Source organism: Athalia rosae, chromosome 3 (genome assembly GCF_917208135.1).
Source record: "Athalia rosae chromosome 3, iyAthRosa1.1, whole genome shotgun sequence".
Classification (NCBI taxonomy): Eukaryota; Metazoa; Arthropoda; class Insecta; order Hymenoptera; family Athaliidae; genus Athalia; species Athalia rosae.
In genome coordinates this window covers 18,445,308-18,458,206 of record NC_064028.1, presented here as the reverse complement: position 1 = coordinate 18,458,206, position 12,899 = coordinate 18,445,308, and the positions used below count along the sequence as shown (strand labels likewise).

General features: G+C 40.6%; 3 protein-coding genes across 4 annotated transcripts in view; 2 read left to right on the top strand and 1 right to left on the bottom strand.

Moving 5' to 3' along the window:
• Positions 1-115: 115 nt before the first annotated feature.
• Positions 116-1,525, bottom strand: LOC105689900 (NADH-quinone oxidoreductase subunit B-like). Its single transcript, XM_012407275.3, has 3 exons — positions 1,371-1,525; positions 387-944; positions 116-302 (listed from the first exon to the last, which is right to left on the bottom strand). Exons 1-3 carry the CDS (start codon positions 1,393-1,395, stop codon positions 205-207), a joined length of 681 nt encoding a protein of 226 aa, XP_012262698.2. The 5' UTR covers positions 1,396-1,525; the 3' UTR covers positions 116-204.
• LOC105689778 (CDK-activating kinase assembly factor MAT1) lies at positions 1,461-3,731 on the top strand. Of its 2 annotated transcripts, XM_048652491.1 has the most exons (3): positions 1,461-1,969; positions 2,132-2,987; positions 3,326-3,731. In XM_048652491.1, exons 1-2 carry the CDS (start codon positions 1,846-1,848, stop codon positions 2,971-2,973), a joined length of 966 nt encoding a protein of 321 aa, XP_048508448.1. In that variant the 5' UTR covers positions 1,461-1,845; the 3' UTR covers positions 2,974-2,987; positions 3,326-3,731. The 2 variants fall into 2 exon arrangements, with proteins under 2 accessions (XP_048508448.1, XP_012262474.1); XM_012407051.2 differs by having other exon boundaries at positions 1,470-1,969; positions 2,132-3,731.
• Positions 3,732-3,882: 151 nt separating this feature from the next.
• Positions 3,883-12,899, top strand: part of LOC105689809 (protein Wnt-1-like) — a 47,698-nt gene continuing 38,681 nt past the window's right edge. The window contains exon 1 of the mRNA XM_012407114.3: positions 3,883-8,037. Within this exon, the coding sequence (XP_012262537.1) occupies positions 7,943-8,037 (95 nt within the window). The 5' untranslated portion in view covers positions 3,883-7,942. The remainder of the gene's footprint in view (positions 8,038-12,899) is intronic.

Here is a 12,899-nt window from a genome sequence, read left to right as displayed (position 1 = left end):
TTTTTGTTTTCCTTTTTCTAACATTGTAAGGAATTCAATTAGCGTTTACCTCAAAGCTGCACACAAACAATTTCGATTCGCAAACTTAAAGGGGATTATATTGTAGCATCTACGATTACAGTTCAATCTTGTTTTCACTTTATTTCATAATAATTTATTTACAGTACATTTTTTACTATGCATTATCATCTGATTTACATAAATTTACTTCCTGTACCAGACTTGCAGAGTCTTCATACGCTTTACTTTCTTCTGTAGTTGCAGAATGCCATATAACAAAGCCTCTGCTGTTGGGGGACATCCTGAAAAATTTGAAGCTTGTTGAATCAACCCAAGTTTTCTAAGTCATGGAATGAATTATAAAATAAAATGCCTCATTATCTCACCAGGTACGTATATGTCAACTGGAATTATTCTGTCGCAACCTCTCACTACCGCGTAACTGTAGTGATAATATCCACCTCCGTTGGCACAGCTACCCATGGATATAACCCATCGAGGTTCTAACATTTGGTCGTAAACTTTTCTCAACGCCGGTGCCATTTTATTTGTTACTGTTCCTGCTACAATTATAACATCAGCCTGTCTTGGCGAGGCTCTGAATACTACTCCGAATCTGTCCATGTCATAGCGAGGGGCAGCGATGTGCATCATTTCGACAGCGCAACAAGCCAAACCAAAAGTAAGCGGCCATATCGAACCCTTACGTCCCCAATTCAATAGATCATCCAAACGAGCCAAAGCATATTCTGCCCAGTTACTCGTCTCCTGGAACGGGCTGTATGCTTTTACACTAGCTTTGCTGGTTGTTAAAGCTGATCCTGAATCTTCAACTTTCTCTGCCGCAGTTTGCGCTGATCTAATTTGTGTTGCTGCTGGTGCAAATGATGCTTGGGTCAAAGTATTTTGACGTACGAAGGCTGCAAGGCCCTGTTGGGTGGCACCTGTAACAATTTGTCGATTATGGTAATGAGCGAGAAGCATCAAGAGTAGTAATAGAGGGAGAACGATTTAACTTTGGGTAGGGGTGATAGAGTGGTTGAACAGTTTGCAGCAAGCACTGAGGTTAGGTTAGTATGTTGTAATGATTCTTATACGTAGTATAAATGAGCAACGAATAAAGTTTTATTTATACTGTAAAATGTATACAACCGATTTTGTTATGTAATTTACAGAATTGCTTTCTGACTAGATAGGAACTAACAAAAAGGTAAAATATTCTCTGTTGGCACAGATCTACTGATGAATTGTTAACTGTTTCAAGCTGATTCTAATGGATGAAGATGAAACATTACATCTATGAAAATTTAGCAAAATTGACTCAAGAGAACATATCGTCAATAACAATCATTATTTGTTATCAAACTTACGATTTAATACGATTGAACGCAACATTTTCTGGCTCGACCGTGCACTGACGTCAGAGCGCTTCTGCTCCAACTTCTGTCAGGAATGTTTCCAACACTCGACGTCTCGTCGATATATCGCTTAGCATTTTATAGCTCGAATCCGCTCGAGACTGCATTTCAAAAGTGCACGTCGTTTTATCTGACAACGATTTTGAAGTGTGAGAGATTTCTTCATGGTTCTGTCCCCCAATTATTTATGTTAGGTGTTAGAAAATAATTAATCTTTGAACTGTTACATCGTTTGATAAATATAAAATCCAATTGTGTTCGATGTGGTTCTCGAAGGTTTGACAGATACGATAAAATCAAATATTCTAGCTATTGCGATGTGCACTAAAATCATCACGAGGGTTGGATGAAGTTAGGTTAGATTACGTTAAGTTGACTTGATATTTTACTAGTAAACTAAATTACTAAATTGTAATTATTGAACATAATGGACGACCAAATCTGTCCCCGTTGCAAAACGACAAAATATCGAAATCCATCGTTGAAATTGATGGTCAATGTCTGCGGTCACGCTTTGTGTGAAAGCTGTGTTGATTTGTTATTTTTGAAAGGTAAGCACAGTTACAATAGCTATGCTAATCAGTGAACTGTTCATCGTGTCCCCAATGCATTCTCGTATTATTTTAGTGGTTGCACGAGAATAGCCTGGGCAGTTTGCTAAACTGAATATTATTTTCACAGAAGTTCTTCCCAACAATTAAATTATTCCACAGGTTCTGGTGCTTGTCCTGAATGTCAAATACCATTGCGCAGAACAAACTTCAGAGTCCAACTTTTTGAGGATTCTATGGTAGAAAAGGAAGTTGATATACGGAAAAAGATTCTGCGGGATTTTAATAAGAAAGAAGAAGACTTTGCTACTTTGCGAGAGTACAATGACTACCTCGAAGAAATTGAAAGCCTGATTTACAACCTTGCCAATAACATTGATATTATAGAAACAAATAAGAGGATCGACCAATACAAAAAGGCGAATAAAGAACAAATATTGAAAAGCAAATCTAAGATTGGCAGGGAGGAATACGAGCTTGAAGAATTACTCGAATTAGAGAAACAACAAGAAGAGGAACGAAAACTGGAACTCATGAAACAAGAAGCTGAATTGAAAAAGAAGAGAATTCGCGAAAAAGAAGCTCTAATAGATGAACTTATGTTCTCCGAAGCCAATGCTAAAAATATCGTCGAAACATTCGCCTCTACGATACATGCGACCAGAGAAGAAGCCAAAGTTGTTCCTGTTACAAAAGTTACACAATTTAGTACTGGTATTAAATTTGGAAGGCAAGGTCAACAGACTTTTCTGCCTGTGCCAAAAGTTGAGGAGGGCCCAGTGTTTGTTTATCACTCTATCGAACAAGAAGTGGAAGGTCCTCAGCCGCCAAGTTGGCAAGAAATGGAATCTCGGGGCTATGTCACTCATGTTAGAACCGAAACTCAGGCAGATAGGGCTGGTGGTTTCAAATCAAACATCGCATGTCTCAGAGCCTTGCAAGAAGCCATGGCTGGTCTGTACCACAATCCTTCACAACGCCAGGCTGAACCGATGGCAATCTGACCTTACGACTGGTCGTAAGTGGATAATATGGACTGAAATAGAACTTCAATTAAACGTTAAAACAGAAGCTTGTACACTCCTCAAAACAATTAAAGCAACACTAACGTCTGAGCGAAAACTAGTGAATTTTCAAACGGCTGTATCTTTGGACCAGATGCTCTTACAGGGACGATGTGGCATTCAAATTGAAGCTTGCAGTGACGCGGTTCAAATTTGAATGCCAGGTCGTCCCTGTAAGAGCTTCCGGTTCAAAGATACAGCCGTTTTAAAATTCGCTATTTTTCGCTCATTGTCAGACGTTAGGTGTTGCTTTAATTGTTTTGTGTGTATAATGTGTCAAAATAAACAACAGATCGAAGAGTTACCTTGTAAGGAGTTTCTGTGTGCACCAAAGGTGTTTGAAAATTTTATTTGTCATGGTAATACTGACAATGAGATTATTTAGTACCCAGAGGTACCCAGAGGTTTTGAATTATTAAACTCTTTGCTTTATTACTTGGAAAGGTGGTGTAAAGTTAATACAAGTGTGGCTTTTAACAACCATTACTTAATAGATCGTTGGTGATAAATATACGAGAAACTATAATACGCTAAAATATAAATACTCCTTCTGTGATGGGAACTGATGAGAGAACTTGTTCTTTTGTACGTAAAGTATTGTATATATTTGTATCGGCATAAGCAAATTGTCAGATCTCAATTTGCAAGCTAGAAATATATAGGAAAAAATCTGAAATAAATTTCTGAGGATGAGTGTACTTTGGATTCTGATAAAACAGCCCATTCCGATCCGAACCCGACACCCCTTCCGAAGACATTCTGGGGTACGGTAGTTCTTTCACAGATGGCACTGATATGGATACTCCAATAAATTTGTACCGTAGTTCAAAGAACGGCGGAATACGGTGAAAACACTTTGTAAAATTAATTTATTTGCATTGCATGAGGAGTGCGCAACAGACTCCGGTGCTGTTGCCGGACGTATTTATGTTGAAAATCAACATTTTTCCTGAACCCTCCGATTCCAGCATCGAAAATCCGGGCGAGGATTTCTCGATGCAATGCGATCTTTTATTTATCAATTATTTATAGTATATTAAATTGTCTTTTATATTTATTTATTGTCTCGAGCGAAAACTAAAGTAGTCTCGAGTAAAGTAACACGTTGTCACCCGCGCTACGTAGAATGAAATAAAACGTTGAATTTTGTTAATTATAAAACAAAGGGAGTTGGACCGCACAAATTACTTGCGTAAAATTGTCCGTCCGCAGACTCAGCGGTAGCTTGAAAGTTTTTCGATTCCTATGGATGTAGTTTACGGTTATCAGAGTGTAAAAAAATTTGTCACGCGCGCCACTTATTGCAAACTGGAAATAGCGTGTAGTAAAAAGGTAAATTAGTTAACCCCTATTTCGAATAATTATAATACCTCACCTCGGGTTCGGGTTTGCCGCTTTCAGCAATGCTTTCTTCACTCTCAGCGAGATAATTGAAATTTTGATTTATGCGCTTTTCGCTTCGGTGCTGAAATGGTCATATCATAAAACCGAACAACGATAATTTAACCGCCACTTTGCAAGTTGCGGTACAGACGTGAGAGGTGCAGAAGTTCAATACTCTCAAAAATCGTCGATCTTATATTTTCTCAAATTTTTACCCAATAAATGAGTCACGATTATAGAGAGGCTAAAGATTTCCAGGACTTCGGTAATAATTTGTGACAAAAAAGAGAAAAAAAAAATTAAAGAAATCACCGAGCAAACATCGGGCGGTCAAATACCATATTTTTTTAGTTTGTTATTATCACACTTCTTTCAAAGAATTGATAAGGATTATTATGTGCGTCCTGCGTCTCGCTGCAACGATATGTCCATTTTTACCAAACAGGTATATGTGTGTTATGTTGCATTATATTTCTCTAATTTTTCATCACATATTTATTCGGCAAACAAACCCTAAAATATATCATCGAAATAAGAGTTTTTTTTTTCTTCTCTCTTATTCCTTGGAGATTTGAGTTTAATTTATTGCCCAGACTTTTTATTGCCGAGATTAAAAGCGTGTTTGTAAAAAACCTGACGTCACACTTTCGCGCAATTTTCTGATTATCCACTAAACAATAGGCTCGCGCACTTCGACGCGGCCGCCGCCATATATAAAAGCATGATCTTATATCTATGGTGGAGAAGGTATTATATGCATCATGAACAATATGTAGGCATATGCACGGGAACAAATTGAGAATGACTTCCCGGTTTAATTAGTATTTTACAATCATTCTATTTTTGTCTATGAAAATTTTCCACATGAAAATGTGCTTTTTCTACGTTTTTTTCTCAAATTCGATTTCAGTTTTGATGAATAAAACGTGTCGGTACCCACGAATTGTGTATACATATGCATACACGTTATACTCATACAGCTAACAAGGAGATGAGAACACATAAGCCTGAAATCTCGAGATTGGAGGCCCGTTTTTTTTCTGTTTTCTTTTTTTCCTGTTTTTATTGAATTTTCATATTACATTTTGCAGCTGATACTCGACCTAGAATAAGCCGCAACTTGAACTCAACCAAAAGCCATTGAGCCTCCGTTGAGTGGTAGTGAGATGATGGTTGTTGCGGTTCGAGGATTTTAATTTCCTGCTGCCCGCCGTGCTCTGAACAACCAGCAGCAACTTCTACTCCTCATTCTATACCGAACACTCATCGTATCGCGTATAATATGCCATCCTATATACGTATCACACATATATACGTACGTACAACAAACACATATTGTACTCTGCACGATACGCACCTATGTAACCAATGAAATAATCATGTTTATAATCAACCAAATTTGAATGAGTTTTGGCAATCCTTAGTTTTGTTTTACTATTTATATATAGGTAATATGTGCTCTCTGCGATGATCGTACGTATATATGTACAAGTGGTGCAATATACATACGCATCAAGTCGAGCTGTGCATTAGAAACAATTATAAATCGGATACCCCTGATGGTGCGTGTATAAGCCAACCATTCCGTTTCGTTGCATAAGATTGGCCGGGCATTTTATATATACCTGGACAATTATTCCCACATAATACCCGCGCGCGCCCATAAGTTGCATTTGTAAATGTTGACATGAAGCAGCAGCAGCAGCAGCGGCAGCAGTAGCGGCAGCAGGTCTGCGTCCGTGATGGTGGTTGCGGTGAGATGGTGGTTGTGCAGTGTTTGCGCATAACAAGGAGCGAAGGGTGGGCATGCCTGATTAGCCATGCACAATGAGGTAGGCCATGCAACAATAGCATTGCCGTAAGAGCCCTTGTCGGCTCAACCCGCGGCGCAATAATACAGGGTGTTCGAAAAGTTAATTTTTACCCCAACGCGATTCAGCGTCCGCGATTCGTATTCGGATCGCGGAGTGCATATTGCGTTGAAAAAATTGATGGAAATATACATACATATGAGAGAACAACGTGAACGTAACGAACAAAGAATAATACGAGCACCACCAGGTTTCTGGAAATAAGAAATAGAAATTTACGGTCGTTGTACGCCGCACATACCGCAGCGGAAAAATACGCCGTACGCACCGTTCCGCCATTGAATTGGATCTCGATGAAACAATAAATAAATAAATAAACGAAACGAAAAGAAAAAAAATTAGCGATTTTTTCGTTTATCAACCATCATCCGACGTACACGCCAAAATTTTCGCCAACATCCGCGAGAGCGTCGTTGAATACTTGTTGTGCATGTATACATACATAGGTATACGTGTGCGTATACAGATATAGTTGGAAGTGGTACACATAGGGGCCATCCAAATGTTCAATTAGCCCTGAAGTCCCTCCCCTCGGTCGTCCAATGGGAACGCTCCGTCGGGGGTTGGGCGACGCCCACAAACTCCCCTTCCTCTGTTTTCCTCGTGGCGTCAGGCGTGGAATTGTTGGTCTCCGGAAGAGTCACAGTCCGTAGGTGACCGCCGAACGAATCGGTTCTCCGTGACCGCGTCTCGTAGTCGTCCGATTTCAACGTGTTTTGAAATAACCGTATATACCGTGGATTCGTGTTCTTTTCATTTATCGTTATCGCACTCCGTTTTCTACCGACAATAATAAATTTACAATACAATCGATCAGCTACAGAGATCTGGGGAAAATCCACCGTTCCGTCTTCATTCCGTGTCCATCAAGATAAAGGGACGAATTTCATACTCCGTTGAACACTGAAAATCGTTCGAAAGTAATCTAGAAAAGGATTATTATGACATCCCTATGCCAACATTGGTCTGATAAAAGAATAAAAATAAAAAGAACGGAAATTAATAGAAATTAGATAAATTTCAACTGGTTTTATTACGCGCGGTAAAAGAAGAAAAACGAAGAAGAGGAAATCGTATGAAACTAGTTATCGCGATATTTCGTCGATTGTGCATGTAAAATAACGAACGATTAATATATTGTACCGCGTCAAAATCCGCACGTCATCGCTACGGAGGAGAATAAGAAGGAAAAAAAAAGAAAAAGGACGAGAAGGAGACTGTAATAGTTCGAGTTGAGAAGAGGTGGAAACAATATCAAGAAAGAGAGTAAAGTAAAGAACGTTGATCCGTGCGGAATAAAATCAAATAAAATAAACTAAACCCATCATATATCGTACGACAAAGCCGTGGTGTAATTGATGCAAGTTTGCAAAAAAGAAGAAGAAGAGGAATCGAATCGTTGGTTGTATGTCGTAAAAAAAGTAATTTGAAAAATAACTAAAGAAACTAGTCTACCATGCGACGCTAGAGTTCAAAAACACGTCGCAACTGACAGTTGGTAGCCGGTGGAGGAGGGGGAGGCGGAGGAGGAGTATCAGTATTATAGTATTAGTCTGACAGTAAGTAGCGGTAGGAAAGGTGTTTGAAAGTGTGAAGCTCGCCAGTTTTTGGCGCGAAAAACTCATTCGAATCATACGACAAAACGAGCATCGACGATGACCGAGACTCCGACCACTTGTCCCACGATGATGTTAGCCGCCATCCTACTCGTACTCGTCACTCAACAGAACGGGGCGCAGGCCAACTGGTGGTAAGTTTTATCAAAAACAAAACAAATAAAACAAAAAAATAAAAAAATAAAAAACAACTAAAATTATAACCGATGTCGTGTGTATCGGTACGTTGATCCGCGCAATGAGAGTTCGTAGGCTCGGAGAGAGAGAAACAAAAAAAAAAAAAACGAAATAGAAACAGAGGAACGATTTTGATAATAAATCAAAGGGAAAGGGAAAAGGAAACACTTGATACTCCACGGCTTTGACGGACGCACTGTGACTCTCTTTATTTCTCGCTCTCTCCGACGACGCGCCGCCTATAAAAGCGCAGCGCCCTTTTAACACTTTTCATCTTTATATACCACTGCGCACTGCAGCGGTGCACCGGCTGCTTGCAGTATAAGTGGGCTCCGTAAGCTCGAGCGCTTAGGTACATCGTCGCGAGACGGGTGTATCCCGTAGTTGAGAAACTTTGAGGGTTTTTTTATTTTTTTTTATTTTTTTTTGCTCTTCCGTTTCTCAGATTTATTTATCCACCTTTCCCCCCCCCCCCCCCCCTCCCCCCCCATTTTTGAAACTATTTTCGTCAACGAGACCACGAAATGACGGAAAGTTAAAGATTATCGTTAAATAAGAATAACCAAAGCACTCTCGGCTCACCGTTGAAAGGTATATGTTTACACGCACCGAGCACAAGTCGAATATATTGCAAGCGATCGATGACGGAATTCTCCAGAGTTTGATATTTTTGCACTGTCCGTTCGATTATCGGACGTGTGGGGAAACTGCCGAATATCTCGATTCCGCCTTATATATCGTAACAGTATAGAAGAGTATAAGGATACAACGGATTTGTTCTTTCGGTTTGCCTCGTGTATCGGCGATAATACGTGTATTAACATACGTATATACGCTCGGAGAGGATACTCCGAAAGTTTACAACCTTGAAGAGTTGTACACCGACAATGGGATGAAACGACTTTGGGGAACCGCTGTGCGTATAATGCGTGCAGAGAGAGAGAGAGAGAGAGAGAGAGTGAGAGAGAGAGGTAACTCGACAAAATGAAACTGTGAGCAAAAAAAGGCATAAACGCTGCGGCCGGTAAAGCAAGAGCGATAAAAATTGAAGAAGTTGTAAAACTCGATGCGTTGTTATACTTGTTACTTCTCGTTGATGAGTATGTGCTCGCGGTGTGTATATGTATAGTATAGTATATAGGTATATACCTGTAGGTACCATTCGTTTATATTATCATTATATCGTTATTATTATATGTGCCTGAAAATTGAACCTGTGATCTCGCAAGACTGGGAAATGGTCGTATGTCCGAGTACACGTGATCACTGTGTGTGTGTACGGTATGTACGGTGCATAAAAAAATGTATCGGAAAAATGAGGAAATAGGGAAAATAAAGCTTGCGACGAAATAGAATAATGGGGGGGGAAAAAAAAAATAAAAACAATTTTTGGAGTAAAAAGAAACGGACGAGGAGGAGGAAAGATTTTATTTCCCCAGAAACTGGTTTCGGTATATACGAGCAATTAATCGATGGGGGCCACAGCCCTAAGGTATTTCTTACGATATAACATCCTACCCCGCTATACATATACAGATGCATGCACTTCTTCGCGGCGCGGTGATGTTCTCCTCATTTCACATTCTCTCATATACTTTTCCTCGTGTATTATACACATACACGTATGTATGTATGTATGCATGTATACGTTTACACACCGTACAATACCACGATCACTCTCGACGATAACAAAACTCGAGGGAATGCAGGGGGAGAATCCATGCGGTGAACTAATTGCAAATTAGTGCCTTTTGCACATCGGGTGTTCTAAATAAAAAACAATCATCGTTGTCCTCGTCGTCGTCGTTATGTGGAGATTCTTCTTTTTATTCACTTATTCTTTTTACACACATCAGTCTCGAAGGAAGTTTTGTGTACGTACGTCGGTTTCTCATGTACCTGACTTGAAAGTTTAGTTCACCACCGGCTGTTGGCTTGATACACTACTTACTTCGCTCTTATAATACACCTTCCTTCTCTTCCCCGTATGTCGTGCGAGTTAAACTTTGTGCGGCTTATGTGACTTATGACTTATGAGACTCGATTGTGAGTCGGAGTCTCGCGCGTGGTGGAAAACGTACGTTGCAGCGTAAATCGGTGTACATATATTTATATACGTATATATGTATATATATATGTATACGTACTTACGGGTAGCGCGAGGATCGAGAACCGGCACTCGACGTCACAGCGCGATGAAAACGAGTTTTTAGTTTGCGTTATAATCTTGATTTTCGACGACAAAGAGACCTATAAGGGCGAGAAGAGTCGGGAGAAGGAGGAATCATCGCGGCGGCGACGTTGATGTACGTACACCTATATACGCGTACAGTTGACTTTTTCGAACCTTTGAACTTTGGCGGGTTAAAAAAAATCAAATCTCCGATCCATTTCCGTAGCTATTCCACGCCGACACACCTCGTCGCTTTACACGTTACACGGTGCGCGCACACACCCACACACACACACACCGCAGACTTTTTGGTGTCCCATAGAAGAGTTTTAGTAGTTTAATAAAACGATTTTTATTAAAGCAATATCTGTACAGACACCTAGCGCTACCGTATGAATCGTTCTCGCTTCGCAACTTTGCACGTGCTGACTTTACGACGGCAATTAAGGGGACTGAAATCGTTGCATATTACCGCCTCGCGCGCTCCGTCTCTGCGCGCATATGCGTACAAGTATTTTTACATTCATTCATTTCGTTTCCTTCTTGAAATCTTCCTCTTTTGTTTTTTTGTTTCTTTTTTTTCTTCATCTCCCTCCGAACGCGAACGCCGCGCTACAATGTCAGAATCACGGTGCTGCTCTCGATCTCGCGGTAAAACGGGGGCGGCGGTGGCGGCTGCGGTGCGTTGCGTTTCGGCACGACGGTTTTAGCTCGCCGAATATCGCTCATCGCGTCGTCGTAGTCGTAGTAGTCGTCATAGTCTTTGAAACGTTATTTTTCCCATTCAGAAGAGAACCTTTATGACGCAATATAACCTCCGCTATAGATGGATGCTGTGCACGATATACTTACCGTACACACCGGCACCGGCCTTTTATTCACCCGCTTATAGCCGGCCCCGCCGCCCCCGTTCGACTCTACGCTGCGTGTGCACCGTGCAGTTCATGACTACGAACAATCTGAAAAAACTCAGCTTCGCGGCCGTACCACACCGCACATTGCAGCGGGACCTACGAACGGCGATTATGCGCCGCCGCTGTTTCTGGTGCTTTGTATTGAAAAACGATTATTCTATACGCTCGCAAACGCGCCCGCAGTTGTACGCCATTAACTTAAAACGTTACGAACCCTTTTCAACTTTACATTTCTCATCCGGATGTACGATAATGAAAGTAACCCGCGTACGTAGTACCTACGTACATATACACCTTAATACCTTATACGCGTCGCATGTCCGTTTGTTGTACCGAATGAAAAAAAAACATTAAATACCTATACCTACAAAGAAGATAAATAATTTCGCTCGACCGAATGATCGTCCTTAATTCACAAGGAGGTCTATACGGATCTCTTTATACCTCCGCGGGCTATAATCACGCGTTACACACCGAACTTATACGGTACACACGCATACCCATACACATATAAACGTATAGCTCTATGGTTTTAATCTGTTGGCAATAAAGTTTAATGACATACCGTAAATCTCGTATCTTTTAATCTCAATATTTTTTTTTATGATTTCTTTCTTTCTTTTTATTTTTATTTTTTCTCTCTTCACATTCAATCCCAAACGCCTGACACCGCGCGGACACCGGAAATTGATGTTCTCTCTATATTAAACCCGTATTGTACCGTACGGGAACTTTTACACCAACCATTCAATAGGATAATTAAAAACTTTCTTATCAAACGTGTACACACTTTCCTTTGTGTTTCTTATACCTCGCGTATACAACGGACTTCGAAAATTGCATCGACCTTTTTTTTTTTCTGTTTTTTTTTTCATTTAAATTTGGAATTATAGGTGTACCTATACATATATGTTTCGACGTTAAGTCTACGGTCGGATGGGGGTTTATTCGTAATTTTTCCTTTATTCCTCTAATATCTTCTTTTTTTTTTTTTTTTCTTTTCCTTTCCTCTTATTTTACGAGCACGCATTGGCACCCGATATGAACACAGTCTTGGTCGTTCCCCTAACACATTTTTTATAAGTCCAATATAAAATACCCCGTAATATATAGTCACGCCATCTTGTAGTATCGTAAAAAGTGCACAAAGAGGGTCCCTGCCCTCCGGTGTGGAGTCGCCCCCATAGCGACGTTGCGTCGAGTCGGCGTTGCGTTGCTGCACTGCCATCAAATCAGCCCGCCGTTTCTTATTCCCTCTTTACTTTTACTTTTCTCGCCTAGGCTGAACGCGTCGTTTCTTCTATTATACGTGTACATACCTCTCTATATATATATATATATATGTATATATACAAGCGCGCACATACCCCATAAACTTACCGCATTTTCGCCAACTTCGATCTGTGCAACGCTTTCGCCGCGCGTACGGGGCTTTCAAATCACCATCTATGATTGGACAGCTTATGGGGCCTGAAACCGAACCCCATATTTATACTCTATGCCCCTTATGCCCCCCTCCCCCCGTATAATACCGAATACATCCCACGGCAAAAGTCCGCCGTCCACCGCCTGGCTCAAATTCGATGCGCACGATTCACAAAACTAGCCGCACTATAACATTTTCTCATTCTCTTCTCATGTCCGCTCACCTCGCCTCACCTCACCTCACCTCACCACGCTGTGTAACCAAAAGCGCTGAAAAAATTCTACGAGGGTTTCTCTTTTCTCGTAT

Bases quoted from the DNA above. Each gene is read 5' to 3' on its own strand.
- LOC105689900 (XM_012407275.3), bottom strand. From the start codon at position 1,395: ATGTTGCGTTCAATCGTATTAAATC. The intron at 945-1,370 runs GTAAGTTTGATA...AAATTGTTACAG, and splicing joins GCGTTCAATCGTATTAAATC to GTGCCACCCAACAGGGCCTT. The intron at 303-386 runs GTGAGATAATGA...CAAATTTTTCAG, and splicing joins AGTTGACATATACGTACCTG to GATGTCCCCCAACAGCAGAG.
- LOC105689778 (XM_048652491.1), top strand. From the start codon at position 1,846: ATGGACGACCAAATCTGTCCCCGTTGCAAAACGACAAAATATCGAAAT. The intron at 1,970-2,131 runs GTAAGCACAGTT...ATTATTCCACAG, and splicing joins TGATTTGTTATTTTTGAAAG to GTTCTGGTGCTTGTCCTGAA.